The sequence below is a fragment of the Lottia gigantea genome, assembly GCF_000327385.1.
Source record: "Lottia gigantea unplaced genomic scaffold LOTGIsca_37, whole genome shotgun sequence".
In the NCBI taxonomy this organism is placed as follows: Eukaryota; Metazoa; Mollusca; class Gastropoda; family Lottiidae; genus Lottia; species Lottia gigantea.
Window position 1 is genome coordinate 1621192 of NW_008709259.1, and position 21165 is coordinate 1642356.

At 35.5% G+C, this 21165-nt stretch overlaps 1 protein-coding gene across 1 annotated transcript; it reads right to left on the reverse strand.

Moving 5' to 3' along the window:
* Positions 1 to 2885: 2885 nt before the first annotated feature.
* On the reverse strand, positions 2886 to 3374 carry LOTGIDRAFT_67442 (hypothetical protein; the record flags this gene model as incomplete). Its single annotated transcript, XM_009058978.1, has 1 exon — positions 2886 to 3374. A coding segment is annotated over one exon (489 nt), but the record flags the coding sequence as incomplete, so codon positions are not given.
* Positions 3375 to 21165: the final 17791 nt, after the last annotated feature.

A 21165-nucleotide genomic window follows, 5' to 3' on the forward strand; every position in this document is an offset into this window, starting at 1 on the left:
CACAGTGATGTCAAGAATCAAATTTATTGTTCATGCAAAACACTTTTCCAACAATTTATATATAGTATTTAGAAGAAGCTACAAGCGAATTCAAACATCCAATTTCAATTTCAGCACATCCAAAATCAGAAATGTAAGACTTCATATACAATAATGGATAATTCCCTAATTTTTTCCATCGATGAAAAAGTAATGTTGTTTCTATTCGTTTGTACTGGCCATCAAAAAGCTAAGGAACAGTCATTCATCTGAAACAGTCCATGGTTCGCCATTTTGGGGGTTTGATTTAAGCCTTCTTACTAGTCCTACAAGATCCAATTTTAACGGTTAGCTGTGAATACTACAACCGATTAGGTTTCTGAGACCGAGGTACGATTGATGAAAATGGCGAACCATGCCTTTCAAGCTCTCTAAAAACTGAAACGATTCCACGTAGTGTTTCAATTAGCCTTTTACTTGTAAGCTCTGAAGATAAAGTATCAGATAAATGTTCTGCTCAAAACAAATACAAAAACGTGTACAGTAGTCCATTTATATATTACGAAATTACATTGAGTTAATAGCCCCGTCACACCGGACGACGACCATGTGCGATCTTACGGCAACTAGAAATGTATTAGGTCGCGGTCAAATGTAAGGAAAACTAGCACTGAAAAACAGTCGACCTCATACCACGAGTTATGCGATCATATTGCTTTCTAATATTTTTGCAGCGTCTTTGCCATGCGTGTCCTGCGCTTTCACACCGCTCAAAGAGATGTTACAACGCTTGTCTGACGACCTCTCTATGCGTTCCAGAGCAGATCTGACGTGTCGTACACGCTTATAGTAAGCTTATGACAACCTTAAAAAGACAGACAGGCCATTTGTTTTTTACCAATCATACTTTAGTCTTAGAAACTGGAATTAATCAATAATAGTGATCACAGCTCACCGTCGAAATTTGAGCCTCCAAATCCATGTTTGTCCAGAATTATCTGTGTTTGAATGTTACAATGACAACTCATCAATTTAAGATACTCTGTGATATATAGAAAAGAAATACATTTATATAGAAATAGTGAGTACAATTTCTTGTTTGAAGTATTTTTAAAGGAATTGAGTGATTTTCTTACATTTCTAGTACTTCTGAAGACTATTTACATATTTAGAAGACTAAAATCAACCCTCCGAAACTGCACATCCGTCCCTTTAAGATGCTCTGAGCCAATTTTCCGTCGCAAAAGCAGCACAAGTAAGAACGCCTTTCTGGTGTGACGGGACTATAATGATATTAGGAGAGCGTAACACTCTGTTGACCGTTTCAGTAAGATGCCCAATGACAACTAGTACAAAAAGTCGTATAAAAAAAGTTTGGAAATGGCCAAAATTACAACTGTTTGGAACACTTTTCAGAATAAAATTCCACGTTCGATCTGTATGCAATTGCATCCAGTTTAAATAATTATACCAGGTTGTCATCCAAATTCAATCATGAAACGTCATTGGAGATTACGCCTTCTGAAAAGTAATAAAAATCGCTGAAATCGAGACCTATCAGCTCTATGACTAAGTCGACACATTTAGACTCTTTCAAACTCTATGTCTAAGTTAAAAATGTGAAAAATTATTAAAATGTAATATACAAAATGTCAAAAAGATTAGCACTAAATGATGTGAAATGTTTAAAATATGGCACATTGGAGAGTTGGTATTAAATCACCCGCCTACACCAACCTACATAAATGGATGTTAAAAATTGCTAGAAAATGGGTAATGCTTGTATTGTAGATCATAGATTTTTATATATATGAAACAGAAGAACGAAAAATTCTTTTTTAATTTCTAATCGATTATTTTTCAGAATAAATTTATGTGTCATTGTCTTGTAGGAACATCTGTGTTCTGTGCAATTAACATTGCAGAAATTTTTTACTTCCGGTTAGTGAAGTTGGGTGGTTTGGATTCAATACTAACCCCATATAAATTTTGAAAAAATATAACTTAAAACGAAATACTATGACTCCGAGCTAGTTAGATAGGAACTCTTCCGAATCTCCGATAGCTATAGCCAGACGAATTGGAAAATGGTTTTAAGCACTGAGGTGTGAATAGACGAGGTATGGTGTGCGATACGATGTACGGTGTTGGTCATAAGTAGAAAAACAGAAGAAGCAAATCGTGTCCGAATCTTATTTTGCCCAAACCATACCCCCATTCGTCATTCTTTCTCGAGGTTAATAAGATCATGTCAAAACCGATGATGATCCGCACCCGTTCATCTTGCTTCTTATACTTTATTTTAACATTACAGCGTATGATTAGCACACCCTCGTCTTGTCGCACCTCAAACCTAAGAACAAACTCAATTTCCATAGAAAATAACAGGTTTAAAATTAATAAACTAATGGCAATAACTAGTTTTATGTATTCTTGTAGGTGTTGAGGATATGTCAGAAGAAAACGTCAGTCATATCCCTTGTAGTGTTATACTCTAAAAATGACACAATACAAACTATCAGAGACACGAATAAAATCTTTATGATTCGGATTAGCCTTGAGAATGAATACGACTACTAAAAATTATGCAAATGCTAAATAGAAATAGCATAATAAAGCAACATATTTAATGATTTGTAATCATCGGCGTTGTAACGAAATAAACATAGTTCGTGTTTGTCGTCGAGCTCTGCTTGAGTTACCACGAGTCGTCCAGTTGGTGAGAAGGCAATGCACTTAGGTGAAGAAAGCCCGTCTTTTGGAGTAAGAATTTCCCATAATCGTCCGTTTTTAGTAAGTATATAAACAGTATTATTGCATATAACTATTGTGTTTCCTTCATTATCCGTACAAAGACCCTGTAACGACACAAAACTCTCACGAGGTAGTTTAAAATCACTCAAACTAAACGAGCGGAGTAATCTGCCTTGAAATTGGAAGATCTTGATGGAACTATTTCCCGTATCGGAGACAATTATTTGCTTGTCTTTGTTCACAGTCACGAAATATGGATGATCGAATTCTCTTGCGCCATCACCATAGCAACCGATAATGTGACTTGGTTCGCCATTTGGGTGTAAAACAATCACTTCGTGTTTGCAAATATCCGTCACCACTAAATGACCTTCAAAACTAACACATATCCCGTATGGAAATTCGAATATACTCTTTGGTTTGAAATGCTGCAGAAGGTTTCCTCCCAAGGAGAAAATTTTTACTGAGGCGTTTACGCTGTCCGTCACTGCTATTGTATCATTACTTGTCATTGCAACACACATAGGGTAACATAAATTGTAAGGTTCACTTCCTTTAGTTCCAAAATTAAATTTGAATAATCCATCACTGTTGAATATTTGAATTCTGTGGTTCTCGGTATCAGCGACTACTATATCACCTTAAATTAAATAAAGAGAACATTATTTTCATGATAATATCGAAGTCGAAACTTTGGCCAATGTGCGTTGTTGCAGCCTTGCCGGTAAGCGTGCATTTGTTCCAGACAATTTGTCCTGATCTAGCTTAAAAGTCAACCAATAAAATTCCAGGTATGTATCACGTGCTCACATCAACATGGCGGCTTCCACAAACTCACTTCTTCATCTTACGTTCCTGGAGAAAGTGAATGTCCGCCAACAAGTAAGAAATAAGTAGCGTAAAAATTGCCACTTTATTTTCAATATAGATGTCATATGGTTTACGGTAACAGAAAACGCCCAAGTCGGGAAAAAAAGTTGGAAAGTGTTCAATGCACATCCCGATTATTTAATCGTAATATCGATCCGCAAATCAAAATCATAATTGACCTACCGGATTTGGTAACAGTTATACCACAAGGCATGTTGAATTGACTTTTGCCTCGGCCCTTCTTTCCCGTTTTTCTCAGTAGCTTGCCTTGTTCAAGCTCTGCTTTAGCAACCGTCGTTTCCGAGGCAAAAAACTTTCTCACCAAATACATCATTGATGCTGTTTGGTTACATTTCGTTGGCTCTGAAATAATAATAATAATACTTATAATTACAATAATAATATTTACAATAATAATAATAATAATAATAATGATAATAATATATGATGATGATGATGATGATGATGATGATGATGATGATAATGATAATGATAATGATGATAATAATAATAGCTCTGGTTGTGATACTGTGCTGACTTTGCTTATGCGCATGAAGTCAAAATATTATATGAAAAAACACCCAACTGTCCCGATTAAAATTTTATATCCGAAACGTTGTTGTTTCAACTCAACTGGGGACTATGCTCAAATGTGTATAGTGTTAAACAAAATTGTCTAAGGTCTTATGGTCTGTTACAATGGAAATACATCTATGCTATACTATCCCATACGAAACTAAGTATGTTTCTTACAGGGAAATAACTACACAAACGTAGTTCACAATTATTTTAAATCACCAACTTGACTTAATAATTTTTCTAAACCTTTAAATTAAGTCGAGTTGGTGATTCAAAATGGCCGTCAACTACGTTCGTGTGTGTTATTTCCATGAAAGAACCATACGTAGTTTTGAATGATAAATATCCTTCTATTTGAACCGAGAACAGTATTTCATTTAATAGCACTTAGTTGTGCATGATATATCGCGAGGAAAATTTGTAGTGAGCAGCTCGTAAAGTTGATTTTTATTTCGGATGGAGCCGAGAAGCGATAAATTAACCTTAAAAAACAACGGTAGAGAATTTCAGGATCAATATTCTTTCGGAATACAAGATGACCCAACACATCCGTTACAGACAGTCACTTGTTAACATTGACATTGCTGAGAACTGGTTACTTCCCTTCAACTTATAATGTGACACCAGCATCTTAAAGATGGCTGGCTTGAAAAGGCGTCTCTCAATTCGAATGGGCCATTAACCGAGGCCCCGTGTATTACGCATGCACTACCGGCTGTTCACGTTAAAAGAGACCGTAGGCAGCAGGAAATCGGGCTGAAAACTGGACTATGACAAACCCCTGACCTCGACTATGGTCGCTGAATCCGGCTCCCCATAGAATGACAGATCATCCGTTTCAAGAAATGTTGTTATATGTATGAAAAGGTTGTATGGTACCTTTTCGTATTAGTATCATAGACAAACATATATTTCGGTGGCAAAAGGGTTCGCTTAGTATAAGGTACTTCAAGTATCAAAACCACAAACGCATACGATGCAAAATAACATGAATGTGACAACCCAAAGCCAATTCGCATTTTCTTGATATGAAACGGAATAATCGATTTGGAAATATTATTCAAAATGTAAATAATTGGCAGTATAGCTAGGTGAGCGATGGCTGATGTGTACACTTTCATGGAATGTTCGGAAGAACATATAAATCATCTCAGACGTTCTTACAATTGTTAGCCAAGAGAGTTGTTAAAACAAAGAAAGCGAAAGATAATTAGCCTTAGAGTATAAAAAAAATATTCATGAATAATTTAGCTGACACATTTTGATTATGCAAGGGGTATTTTCAAGCGATAAAGGACGTTAGGTAAATTATTGTCTACGAAGCTATGTACAGTACAAATTGTCAACAAACCCATTTACAGTACAGATTGTCAACAAACACATTTACAGTACAAATTGTCAATAAACACATTTACAGTACAGATTGTCCACAAACACATTTACAGTACAAACTGTCCACAAACACATTTACAGTACAGATTGTCCACAAATACATTTACAGTACAGATTGTCCACAAACACATTTACAGTACAAATTGTCCCCAAACACATTTACAGTACAGATTGTCCACAAACACATTTACAGTACAGATTGTCCACAAACACATTTACAGTACAGATTATCAACAAACACATTTACAGTACAAATTATCCACAAACCATTTACAGTACAGATTGTCCACAAACACATTTGCAGTACAGATTGTACACAAACACATTTACAGTACAAATTTTCAACAAACCCATTTACAGTACAGATTGTCAACAAACCAATTTACAGTACAGATTGTCGACAAACACATTTACAGTACAGATTGTCAACAAACCCATTTACAATACAGATTGTCCACGAACCCATCTACATTACAGATTGTCTACGAACCCATCAACACTACAGACTGTCTCTGAATCTATCAACACTACAGATTGTTTCTGAACCCATAATCACTACAGATTGTCTCTGAACCCATAAACACTACAGATTGTCTCTGAACCCATCTACACTACAGATTGTCTCTGAACCCATCTACACTTCAGATTGTCTCTGAACCCATCAACACTATAGATTGTCTCTGAACCCATAAACACTACAGATTGTCCCTGAACCCATAAACACTACAGATTGTCCCTGAACCCATAAACACTACAGATTGTCTCTGAACCCATCAACACTCTAGATTGTCTCTGAACCCATCAACACTACAGATTGTCCCTGAACCCATAAACACTACAGATTGTCTCTGAACCCATCAACACTATAGATTGTCTCTGAACCCATCTACACTTCAGATTGTCTCTGAACCCATCAACACTATAGATTGTCTCTGAACCCATCAACACTATAGATTGTCTCGAACCCATAAACACTACAGATTGTCTCTGAACCCATCAACACTTTAGATTGTCTCTGAACCCATCTACACTACAGATTGTCTCTGAACCCATCTACACTTCAGATTGTCTCTGAACCCATCAACACTATAGATTGTCTCTGAACCCATAAACACTACAGATTGTCCCTGAACCCATAAACACTACAGATTGTCTCTGAACCCATCAACACTATAGATTGTCTTTGAACCCATAAACACTACAGATTGTCCCTGAACCCATAAACACTTCAGATTGTCCCTCAACCCATCTACACTATAGATTGTCTCTGAACCCATAAACACTACAGATTGTCCCTGAACCCATAAACACTACAGATTGTCCACGGACCCATCTACACTACAGATTGTCTCTGAACCCATAAACACTACAGATTGTCTCTGAACACATAAACACTACTGATTGTCTACGAACCCATCAACACTATAGATTGTCTCTGAACCCATAAACACAACAGATTGTCTCTGAACCCATAAACACTACAGATTGTCCCTAAACCCATAAACACTTCAGATTGTCCCTGAACCCATCTACACTACAGATTGTCACTGAACCCATCTACACTACAGATTGTCTCTGAACCCATAAACACTACAGATTGTCCCTGAACCCATAAACACTACAGATTGTCCACGGACCCATCTACACTACAGATTGTCTCTGAACCCATAAACACTACAGATTGTCCCTGAACCCATTTACTTACTAGTTCAATATGAAACGATACAATGCAGATTGACTATGAAACCATCTACAGTGCAGATTGACCACGATACAGATCGACCATGAATCCAGTACCATATCATCATTAGTGACAGTCGAAAAACAACGTACTCCATTCTTCCAATCTTGATCTATGTATTTCTAGATTATTTACGAACCCATTCGTATACCTGATTTATTTATGAGTTCAGATATGCATACAACACAAAGATAACACAAAAGAATGTAATCGGATGAAATGAAAACCAAAGATATTTTTAATGCATAATATTGTTTTGTTTTGAAGGAACTTAACGACAATACGCAACAAACAATCTACTATACATATCTAAATAAGGAAAGAATGGATATTTTTATAGTCATGTTTTTAATTATCATGTAATATGACGTGTATAACAATCGTCTATCTTTATTGTTTCATTCTCAGTATTGATTACTTTCTCCAGGTTAATGAGGATAGAATCAGGTTATTTCGTGATACTTTGTTAATATTTCATACGATTTATTGACGCTAAGAATTTGATTATAATCATGGATTTTGTTTTTCGCGTATAGATCCAGTAATAAATGGTCAAAATTTTATCAGCGGAATATGACGCCCTAAAGTCATTTTCCATTTGTGTGCGGGATAAGTTCAGTAAATAGGAATAAATATTATGGATATACCACCAACAGCTTCAAATTGAAATGGATTAAGGAGCGTCAGCTTCAAATCGATATATAGTTATAGTATTATTAGTTCGACGAGATTGTTGCTAAAGCCAGCTCACGCTTAAAGGGATTGTAAAGAAGTTTCTAAATTTTTTACGTGTATCGGGTACATTGATATCATCAATTTGCACCATTTTAATTCTCAACCAGACTGTGGTTCCTGCAATTCCACTTAAACTATTTATTTGACGTCGTTGCTAATCGCGAGGAACTATAATATGTGATAAAACATATTAAGCGATTAGTGAGTTCATCAAACATTTGGTTTTAGTGCAATTGCAAGAACCATAGACGTCTGATTGAAAATTGGAATGGTACAAATTGATGCTATCAGTGTCCCCGATACACATAAAAATATTAGAAAACCTCATTACCATTCATTTAAAAGATAACGCTACAACAGCGCCACGGATATACAGAATATTGCCCCCGCTTATTTTTTTTATAACAAATAACGAAATTGTGAATAATTGTCTATATATTGCAAGTCTTTCATTATATGATCAAGATCATTTTCTGGTCTTCATCTTAATGAACAGTTCTAAGTAAAGGTCACGTTCATCAGTCTAATTGGACTCTAAATAGCGTAAAGGTTAAGAAAAGTCTAGAGAACTGTACACAGTGATATGATAACCTAATCATCCAAGCCAATATACAAAAATAAGAAAGTGTTAGCCTACACTCCATTAAATGTGGCATTTGGGGGCGTTTCGCAACCAAGAGACAAAAGAAAAAGATTAAGCCACATTAAACAATGTCTACGTCCTCTTTTTCTGCACATGGTTGGGTTAATGAGAGTAAAGATTTAAAGCCAACGACATAAGCTTACTCAACTGTTGACGGATCCTTATCACGAACGATCTGTGCCTCATCCTTTTGTTTTATGCAATAAAAATGTTTAAATCAACAGTCTGTAGCACCCTGAACTAGGGGAACACTGGGTTGAGATACTATCTCGACCTTTGTAATTGCAACCTGGACCAATGAGGAGATATCCACCAAAAACCATGGCTTCTCGAGAATCTCTTCCCAGTGGTGTTTCTACGACACTTTATCTTAGGGGTCGAGCAGGGGCCACAATATTTTCCATGGGGAGGGGAGGACCTATGCTTCATGATTAAATATTTATAAGAGGGAGGGCCAGCTTCTTTTCTGGGCCCTTCCCCCTGGCCTCCCACTGTCTCTTCCACCAGTAAAAGTGGTCATTGACCAAATCTCATGAGGACGACTTTTCTCAGAATTACTGTGTATCTTCGCGTTTTTGATACCAGCAGTTTTGATCCATGTAACATGGAATGTTCAACTATCGGTAATTTTGAAAATCTCCTTTCAACCAACCCCCAATTATTCATTTCGAGATGGAACAAACATAACAGAGACACAAAAATGTTAAAGGGCCAGATTCACCATTCATTTGACCAATCATACCTTAGTCTCGGAAAGAAAAGGATTTTTTTTAGCTAGTCTAATCAGTGATTGTTCCAAATCCATGTTGTCCAGAATCCACCCAATATAGAAAATATATATAGAGATAGATAGTTGAAATTCTAGTAATGCGATCTTGAAATTTTGGTACCAAGAAATAAAGAAATACTGTTTACATATATTAAACCATTCGAAAATGACGAATTCTTTTCGCAAATCCTTTATGCATTTCAGGATGAAACACCATACTTATAAAATCAATGTATTTAAACCACCGAGCTGCCAAAATAATCTATGATCTGTTAAGTTCAGTTCACATTCTATCAGTAAAAACAACAGTGGCTAAATTCGCCATCCTTCAACTTTTATTTATGACATTTAAAAATCTTAATGTAGACTAGGCTTTCAGTGGCGTCCGGTTATAGTTGTGATGATTCAGTTTAAAAAAGTGCACAATTTGTCTTCATTTCTCGTGAAATCTGACACTATTTTGTTACTCTGATGAAAAATGTCCTCACAGCAAATGACAGACACCCACTTAAACACGTCAAATGAATTATAATATGGAAAGCTAAAGTGTACACGTAAGAGCAATAAAGTCTGCTCGTGAAAAATATTCAATCTTCAGCGCTGGACTGAATAATGAAACCAAGTTTTGTCAAAATCCAGTAAGAATGATGCCTTTTAGTGTTTAAGAGCTAAAATTGAAAGCGTTTTCCAGAACAAGGGCAATAACTCATACTAAATATTTTTCAATTCTTCTGATTTTCAATAGGTTGATTACGAACATTCACATCAAGTTTCATCAAAATCTGTCAACAATTGTGCCTTCTAGAGGGATTACGAGCTGAAAATTGAACGCGTCTCCAATAGCAAGGGCAATAACTCATACTAAATAATTTTCGATTCTTCTGATTTTAATTAGGGTTCATCCTTGGGTGATTACGAAGACTCACACCATGCTAGAGTGTTTACGAGCTAAAAATTGAACGCGTTTTCAAGAACAAGGGCAATAACTCATACTAAATATTTTTCGAATATCTGATTTTCCATAGGGTTCATCCTTGGGTGATTATGAACACTCGCACCAAGTTTTATATTATGTATATCTAAGAAATGGCATCGGAGAAAGTACGTGTCAAATATGAAACTGAAAGCTTATTTTAAGAAATAGAAGCAGTAGAACGTTAAATAAGGTTTTGGATCGCAGAACGTTTTTACTGCCGATGTCCGATAAGATATAACAGTACTTTTAGAAGCCGCTATTCGGATGTGATACAGGATGGGATATCGGCGCCTTTCAGACATAAATTCTCCCGTTAGATTTTGAGAATATTCATCACGTCTAAGCCAAATTTCAAATAAAGTTTGGAATCTATTCAAAGATGAACCATTAATGAGTCCATTAATAGATTGTGTAATATATACTATGTCCCTGTGGCCCACATGGTACCAAATATAGTCGAGGGGTAGTCTCGCTTTAAGGAGTTGTACGAAGAAGGGAAAATTCTGGCTCTCGGCTGTTTTTTTTTCTTCCATCTTTTTAGAAGTGATATTTCTTTGACTTTCAGTATAAGATATATAATTTGGTGTCAATCAAACAAGAAACATATCAAATTCACTTCATTCCGAGCTGATTGTTTCGATCAAGAGTAACGTATAATCATCATGTCTGGTATAATGCTGACTACTTTATCTCTCTTTAAAATCGATGTAATTCCTATAATTAAACTGTCTGGTATGTACAAGACTAACCATGACTCACCGTTTAGTTGATTCTATGACGTCAAAGCATTGATCAATATTCCATAAGGCTGGTGTCTTTTATTTTTGTAATGACTGTCGTCTGCGGAGTACTTCCGGTTTAAACAAACCCCCTTGTTTAGTGGTCATCAATTCCAAAGTCTGGTCGATGGGAGATGTTGTTCCAGTACTCTCATTTTCATCAGTATGCTTTCAAACGTCTGATTTCCTGCTGACAATCGACTGCAAATACAAGAAAGATGTTTATTCAGATAAAAAATTAATTGAAATGTATGTTCTTGATGTCATACTTATTCAGTATTCCGCCCACGTAAAAACGTAAGAGTTCTGTAAAAGATATTCTCATTCGAGCGTTTGATATAGTTTTCGTATGCCTTTTTCGTCCTTTGTAGAGCCCAAACAGATTTAATTAGCTTCATCGCGAACGCTTTTTAGTCTGAATTCGATTGTCTTGGGTTCAGATCAGTCAGAAGTCGCAAATGTAATGCAACATACAAGCTTGTGAAAAACAGTGGACGTAAATCTTCTTCAATTTCCCAGCACAAGTTTAGCGTTTCAGTGAGAATAAGACACCTTGAAATAAACATTCTTTAGATCGTAGGAAATAAATGAAAGAATTAAGAAAATGATTAAAAAACGGACCCAAACGCCTGTTTTTGTTAATAAAAGTGAAATTCCAAACCGGTATATCAAAATTTATTACGATTAAATATCGTAATGGTGAATATCTAGACAACACATAGGACCCAAAGACGTACATGAAGAAATCTGCTTTTGAAATGCGACAAGAAATAATGGAGACTTTTGCGTCAGCAAATCCCAAACGCCTCTAGCACTGGTACATCCCTTCTGTTAACCATCAGACGTTTGTCATTGTGGTAACGTTTCACGAACAGAACAAAGAAAATGTAAGAGTTCTACTGACATTTTCTTTGCTTTTTAATTGACTAGGCCAGTGATGTGGTGTCAGTATTTCATTGTGTGATATAGAACATGAGATGTGGTTTCCGCTTACCATTCTCAAATACTGGCATTATATCGTTCTTAACGATTAGACAAGCGGTTCTCTGATATAGGAACTCAAATGAAACTCTGTGGTCTATGTCACTATAAACTTACATAGGCTAGAAAACTTTAATCCCATTAAAATATTCTAGAATGTGGGACAAGCGCATAGCTTTATAAAAAAAACAGTGCATTATGTTTGTTTTAGCTAAAAAGAGGGTATTATCAATGCTTCGAAGATGTTAACCCTTTCTCCATCCTGACAATATCAATTATACGTTTCTACGACAAATACAAGACGAGTTGTGAGTTTTCTACGACAAATACAAGACGAGTTGTGAGTTTTCTACGACAAATAAAAGACGAGTTGTGAGTTTTCTACGACAAATACTAGACGAGTTGTGAGTTTTCTACGACAAATACTAGACGAGTTGTGAGTTTTCTACGACAAATAAAAGACGAGTTGTGAGTTTTCTGCGATAAATACTAGACGAGTTGTGAGTTTTCTGCGATAAATACTAGACGAGTTGTGAGTTTTCTGCGATAAATACAAGACGAGTTTAAAGTTTTCATGACAAATACTAGGCTAGTTTAATGTTTTCCATGACAAATACAAGACGAGTTTAATGTTTTCATGACAAATACAAGGCTAGTTTAATGTTTTCCATGACAAATACAAGACGAGTTTAATGTTTTCCATGATAAATACAAGACGAGTTTAAAGTTTTCATGACAAATACAAGGCTAGTTTAATGTTTTCCATGACAAATACAAGACGAGTTTAATGTTTTCCATGATAAATACAAGACGAGTTTAATGTTTTCCATGATAAATACAAGACGAGTTTAAAGTTTTCATGACAAATACAAGGCTAGTTTAATGTTTTCCATGACAAATACAAGACGAGTTTAATGTTTTCCATGATAAATACAAGACGAGTTTAATGTTTTCCATGATAAATACAAGACGAGTTTAAAGTTTTCATGACAAATACAAGGCTAGTTTAATGTTTTCCATGACAAATACAAGACGAGTTTAATGTTTTCCATGATAAATACAAGACGAGTTTAATGTTTTCCATGATAAATACAAGACGAGTTTAAAGTTTTCCATGATAAATACAAGACGAGTTTAATGTTTTCATGACAAATACAAGACGAGTTTAATGTTTTCCATGATAAATACAAGACGAGTTTAAAGTTTTCCACGACAAATAGAAGACAAGGTTAAAGTTTTCCACGATAAATACAATACGAGCAGTTTTCCACGACAAATACAAGACAAGTTTTCCACGACAAACACAAGACAGGTTTAAAGTTTTCCACGACAAATACGAGACGAGCTTAAAGTTTTTCTACGACAAATACAAGACGAGCTTAAAGTTTTCCACGATAAATACATGACAAGCAGTTTTCCACGACAAATACCAGACGAGTTTAATGTTTTCCACGACAAATACAAGACGAGTTTAAAGTTTTCTACGACAAATACAAGACGAGCTTTAAGTTTTCCACGACAAATGCAAGAAGTGTTAAAAGTTTTTCCACGACAAATACAAGCCGAGTTTAAATTTTTCCATGACAAATACATGCTGAGTTTAAAGTTATCCATGACAAATACAAGACGAGTCAAAAGTTTTCCACGATAAATACAAACTCATAGCAAACGATTGCCTCAATGGTAATAATTGGTATAGAATTGAAATCCACGAAAAGCCCCCCAGCATCAATAAAATAATGGTATTTGATGGCCACATTCACAGCAATTAACTGTATCCTACATGTTGAATAAGCCGCATAAAGCTACTTGTATTATTTACAATTACAATTTCTGCTTCCAGGCACGCGCTCACGTGTTGTTAAGGAAACGAGATTATTTTCCCACAAGATTTCATTGAGAGATGACTGACTATTACGAGTCTGTGGAATCAATACTTTTCATTCAATATTCTCTTTTATTCGCCAACTGCTTTAACTTAACTAGTTTTTTAATAGCTTACTGATACAGATCTAAAGAGAGAGCCAGCTCGACTTCGAAGAATTATTCATCAGTCTGAAACATCTTATATTATCTGAATTTCACGTTATTATGTCTTTGGCGATATTGACATTATATATCTTCCGTTGACTTTAGTATCCTTGAAAACAATAGATATAGCCCAAGTAGTCTACAAGAAGAGCCAGCAAGACACAAGAGAATTAATTTTATTTTGTTATGTTATAAAAGATCTACCTCCAGTTGATTTGGGACTAGAGTATGTATAGCAGTCGGTTTGCTTGGTTACGTCGAACGAACGGCGGCTGTGGGTTCCGGTCTCGATCGACTTGTGGAAGTCCAATGACCTTGAATAAATCATCTTCACTCATAATTCCAGTTGACCAGTCGCTGTAAATGTGTACGGGTAATCCGGGAAAGATCAATGCCAAGAGGTTTGGCCAGGGACTAGCTGGTAGAAAGAATCCTTAACTGTGAACCTATTTGTTAGCCTTGTAAATTATTGTTTCTTTCTTTTCTATCTTTATAAATAGTTTTCAGAAGTAATAGAAACTGCGTCTTATCCCTACAATTAGTGTACCTCAAACTAGAAATTTCACTTTCTATTTCTTTTCTATATCCGACGGAGTCGTCATTTTAACTTTCAAACGCGGATAATTCTGGATACACAAGGATTTGAATGCTGAACTTGCGATGGTTGGTTGTGAATACTATTTCCGATTAGCTAAACAATTCCCGTTTCTGAGACCAAGGCATGATATGATACTTTATAAGTTCATTTATAATATTGTATTCCAGCATTTCCACTAACTTACTATTAATGGAAACTATATCATCAAAATAAATGTAGGCTAATCGCTCATTGCAATCAATACTTACTCTAACTGAAACAGATTTGTTTATTAAGTTCATTTGACTTCATTTTTTGCAGTTCTTATACAACTATATCCATCCATAGAAAATCTCTTCCTTGTCAATGACCTTTCAGACGGACAATATCGTGACATGGAGAGTGTATTGACAGCTGCCTTTTGTTTTCAATTGTCTAAGGAACTTGGACAGCTTGCAGCACATATTGTCCTAAATAATTGCCATACGCTAGCGTTTAGGTGATGTTTTGTTTAACACTTTCCATGCCAGGCACCCCTCCCCCCACTACCTTTCCTATCTGCATTACTGGCACGTGGAAAAGCTAGTTGGAAAATCTGAAGGTATTATCTCGACCTACTAGCTAGACAGTTTAGAGTAAAGATCAATTCCCTTGTGGTTGCCTTGAAAATCTGATCTCAATCAGTTCTATCAGTTGTGCTCTAGGGAAAATTCATTGTCAATCATGGCTTGCTATTCTTATGGCCCAGTGCCACGATGACCAAATTATGGTTCAAATCAAAGAAACTCGCTGATAATTAAATTTGTGATCAATGGCACGAGAATCCGGAGAGCTAATAGGCAGCATAATGTGGTTAAATGATTTTATCACTATTGCGCGATTTTTTTCTACTTGACTAGAACTCATCTTTTTCTGCAGATACGTGTTTCTGATACAAAATCAGTCAATTTTTAAAATTTGGGTTAACTCTCCAAAACTTGATTTAAGGCGTATGCAACACTATGGACCTACCATTTTATTCGGTTATTTGGCTAAATAAAAATCATTTTATGGTGCTTCGTATGCGGAATCCTCATCCAGTACAGCTGTTTTTGATGAATATGAGGGGTTAGCTTTCAAAATTTGACTTAACTGACCTGGCCTTATGAAGACGGGGGTAATCTCTCTAAACAACGGTTTCTAACCTTGAGTGCTTTAGTTCCCAGGTGTATGGTTTCGAGATGGGTACAAGCACTACAGGAAATGCTAAAGAGGTTTCTCAGATGACCATTGCTAGGTATATTGGTAGTTATAACGGTTCAAGAGGAAATGAACAACTGCTGAATAAGCATTGCACATGAAGACAAATTCTCCATCATTCTACTATGATGACAAAGCCTACTACCGCTGAATAGAGGTGAATTGGTTGAAAATTGCATATGTGGACTGGTCTTTTATTGAAGGATTACGCTGAGTTGGTCGACAATGGGTGGTCTTTCTTTTAACTTTATATATATACCTTTGGAATAGCTGAACATGTTCAAATGACAAAACTGCTGTGAAGGTGTACAGCAAATCGAGCACAGTTCCAGTAGCTATGATACACAATTCCTAATCAGTGTGGATTGTCATCGTCTGGCAGGTTTTAATAAAATATCTTCCACATCACATCATCTAATTAGTTCTCTATCGCAGTGACGAGACATCGGATCTTCTACGTGACTGACTCGGTTCATCCACAATATAAACATATTTCAAGAAAGTTCATTTTGGTTTTCAGAAAACTTTGCTTTATTTTTATCGATTTTCTGACCACATCCACTGGTCCACAAAAATAGTGTAAATCATTTTGTTCTTTCGAGCGTCTTTTCGTCACTGAAAACATAAACCGAGTGTATAGCCTGCATCACTGTAAACGTAACCCGAGTGTATAGCCTACAATACTGTAAACATAACCTGAATGTATGGCCTGAATTACTGTAAACATAACCTGAATGTATAGCCTGAATTACTGTGAAAATATCTTGAATGTATAGTCTGCATTGCTGTAAACATAACCTGAATGTATAGACTGCATTACTGTAAACATAACTTGAATGTATAGCCTGAATTACTGTAAACATAACCTGAATGTATAGCCTGCATTACTGTAAACATAACCTGAATGTATAGCCTGCATTACTGTCAACATAACCTGAATGTATAGCCTGCATTACTGTCAACATAACCTGAATGTATAGCCGGATAAAATCGGCAAGATATATTATCACTATCAGTATCTCAATTAGTCACGTGGAAAATGAAAATCGATTCCTAATTCTTGACACGGAAGATTTGTATCAGATGATTGTCCATCCTGTAATATATTTGTTCAAATTGACATTTGTCCGATCTATTTGTGTCTTTTAACGGCAAATCTCTTGATAATAGCGTGATTCACCGGATTTTCTACGTCTCTTAACCACTAATGATCGATGATTTTGTTTATATCAGATCCAGTGAAATATTAAAATTGTTACTGTTTTAAAAAAATAAGCCAGTACATCGCCACGAGAAATGAATATATCAAAAGTTAGTTATTTTCTTATATAAGTTAACGTATTATTATTAGAGAATTATCCGAATACAAGGCTAACTATTTGTTCTATGCCCACAATGATGTCTCGTAGAAAATTCGAACGCAACCAGTAAGAATAGGAATGGGGGCTAAGATATAAAAGATAGCTTGCCAGGCAAGGTAACATACGCCCACTGGCCGCTTTCAGAAATGATAAAACAGTCTTTAGTGACTAAAGTACGAATTTTCTCAAATTATAAGTTTAAATTCAACGATATATATATTTACAGCCATTTATTTATACTGAGAAATTCCATCAAATTTTTTAAAATCAATATCAATATCCCAAATACATCAAATTATCGCATCAATATACATGATCACACTATGTTACATTAAAATAAATTGAAAACTGTAGTCTCTAATGTGTTCTACGCATTTTTCTTAAGACAAGGGCAATAACTCAAAAACCATTAATCGAAAGATTAATGTGGGCGTATTAAAAAGGGTTTTAAGCTACTAGGGCGTTTAGTACTTATGTCACCAGTGAAAGTCTTCTATCCCGGCCCATGGAAAAATTACCTCACATCATGGACGTTTTCTCTGAAAGACGTAACACACTCACTCGTTGTTACGTCTTGCTTTGCAACACTAATGTAATTAAACGGAACCACAACATCTGTATCTGGATAGGTATAGTCCATTCCCGAAGCTACAGAAAAGAAGTATTTAAATTAGAAATTGTTTTTGCATTTAGAATTGTGCTCTGAAATGTGTAGAATACATATTAACACACTGTTATAAATAATGATTTTTACAAATGTTGCTATACTTTCAGTGATTATAATTGTTTAAAGGGACAGGTACGGATAGACTTGATATTAGTTTTGAAAATATGTTAATAGTCTTCAGAAGTACTAGACATGTACGAAAATCGCATAATTCCTTCAAAAAACTTTCAAACTAGGAATTGTACAGACTATTTCTATTATGTCTTTTCTATATATCACAGAGTATCTTAAAATGATGAGTCGTCATTTTAACATTCAATGGCAGATAATTGTGGACACACAAGAATTTTAATACTAAAATTTCGACGGTGAGCTGTGAACACTATCACTGATGGATTTTCTCGTTTCTGAGACTAAAGTATAATTGGTAAGAAAAAAAAAATTGCACATCTGTCCCTTTAAATCTAAAAAAATATCAGATTCAACGGAAGACAATCGTTGCTCGTAAGAATGAGTCCTTCACAATGCATATCTATGTCATCTGTGGACACTGAAACATGTAGAATATATATTCCCTCTTTGTCCTTTAGTGGCATTTTCTTAATTAGATTTATTAACACTCATTCGTTAATATTTAATGGTTTTTATATTGCGTTACAATTCAATGATTATGTGTAGTTAAACTAAAAAAATCGGACTCATGGTAGAACAAGCATTGCTCGTATAAATGAACCTTTCACAATGTATTTGTCATCAGTGATGGACTTCAAGTTGCCGCATGATCGAGCTTGATGCCAGATGAAATTGTAGTCGGGCAATCACAACTCAAGACTTCTTTGCACTTTGCCGTCTTTTGGAATGACCAGCGTTCCCGGTTCAAGAGAATAGGGTACACGTTTTGATGGGGTTTTGGCTCTGGCATACAAAAACACAAAAAACATGATTGGAAATTTGTTAGGGTATTATGAAGCCGTTTCTTTTTTTCAGCTAACAACCATGAACGTCGGTCATGACCTACTGAGATTGTGAACAATAGAGAAAGATATAGTTAATTAGGTTACGACGATTCTTGGCATAGGTCGTCTTTTTTCTTTATTCTAGGAAATTGTTTAAATACTTATACTGTGTCTGGCTTCCTTCAACTTGATTTCTGTGTCATAACAGTGGAACTAAATCGAGAACGTTGCGTGTCAAAGATCGAAGAAGGAGCTGTCAAATACGTGATACGTATCAAACATTGGTCCACATTGAGTTGTTCAGTTTAATGGTTGTTGGTTCCCAACTTATTGTACCCCATATACTCTTAATTTATTTTCATTTCCAGCAGGTCCAAAATGCAGAACCAATTGTTTTTATGTCAGATTTTTAGTGGACAGGGGCACAAATATTATTGGTACAATCGACCTAAAGGTTGCTTCAAATCTTCCAAAATTCGGCCCCTGTTTAATCAACTGTTCTTCATAAGAGGGTACAGTACCAAAATGGTTGTTGGTATAAGGATCAATTCTCTTTCGAGGGAAAGTTCAGAGAAATACGACATTAAACAGTCTATATTAGCGAAGTATGTATTCAAAAGAGTATAACGCAAAAACTCAAATTCGTTCAGTCTCTTACGACAGACCTCAAGGAACACTGTTTGTGCGAACAATTATGAAGAAACATTTGATCAGGGCCAGACAACTTCATCAAAACTAATCCTTTCAGTGATACTCTTCTGACGTATTCAATGCATTTTCAAAATGGCTGACCTGAAGGACAACAAGAAAATTATTGTTCTACATATTTCTGATGGAAAAAAAACACATTTGATCAGGGCCAGACAGCTTTTTCAAACCAACCTTTCATTGATACTCTTATGACAAATAGAAATACGACGTTTTCATTTCATTTTTTTTACTCCAATCAAAATCCAATATGGCCGACCTTAAGGAAAATTATTTTTTCTGAACATTATCAAATAACAAACGAAAATAAAAACGATTTGAACACGACCAGACAGCTTCGCCAAAACCAGCCTTTTATTTGCCTTCTTCGTTTTCATTTTCATTTTTTTTCATTTTCATTTTTTTTTTCACGCCATTTAATTCCAATTTGGCCGACCTAAGGAAAAGAAATTTATTTTTCTGAATATTCATGATTTTAATCACGGCCAGACAAACATCCTTTCATTGTTACTTTTGCAATTTCGTTTGGTAAAAGATGTTGGGAATATTAAACAAAAGATCTCAAGTAAGAAAATGAAGACTACAATATTTGCCCTGAAGGTGTTATTATGCCATTGTCTGGCGCATTAAGAAAGTTTCAAAGCTTGTTCAAACATCAAGACTATTAGAGAAATTTTAAGCAAACTATTTGTGGTAATGTCAAATATTCACTACCGCGTCTGGCAATGTCAAGCAACGTTAAATCATCTTGACCACTAACAAATTTGGACTGAACGAAGGCAAGGTTCTAAACCAGTAAGCTTCACTTTAGGCTCTTACGTCTAAGGACTTGCTTTTTGTGTATTAAAGCTTAAGAAAATTAGACACGTCAAAACGGTTCCAGTTCGGTCACTATTTTATAATTTCAACCTCCTGCGTCAAAAGAGGCTTTACAATTTCGTCCCTTAATCCTGTTTTAATTGACCACTCAAGCTTGCTTCACAGACGGAACATGAACAATTGAACACCCAAATTTTGTCGCTTATTGAGCTAATGAAAAGTGCAATGTCAAGCTAATAGACTTTCATTAAAAGAAACCAATGATTTTCATCGTTTATTAACCTTTTCAAGTGAACACCCAATCTGCATCACTGACAAAGGTTAGTTAATAAATTCAACCAATACATAGTTTTTAACCTGGACGACAATCAAAAAATATAATGTACATGAACCAAACTTGGCAAGCAGATCGTTTGACCTCCAGGTAGACATCATGCCATGTCTTAACCCAAGACAACATTTGGTTCCGTTCCAAACTACATCAGCCTGTCTTTATCACCAAGAAAATGTCATCTTAACTTAATAAAGAATTGAATGGAATAAGAGAAACGTCTTGTGTTTGGTATAAGTACAGCTTAAGTCTTGATCCTAGTGTCTGTGTCAAAATTA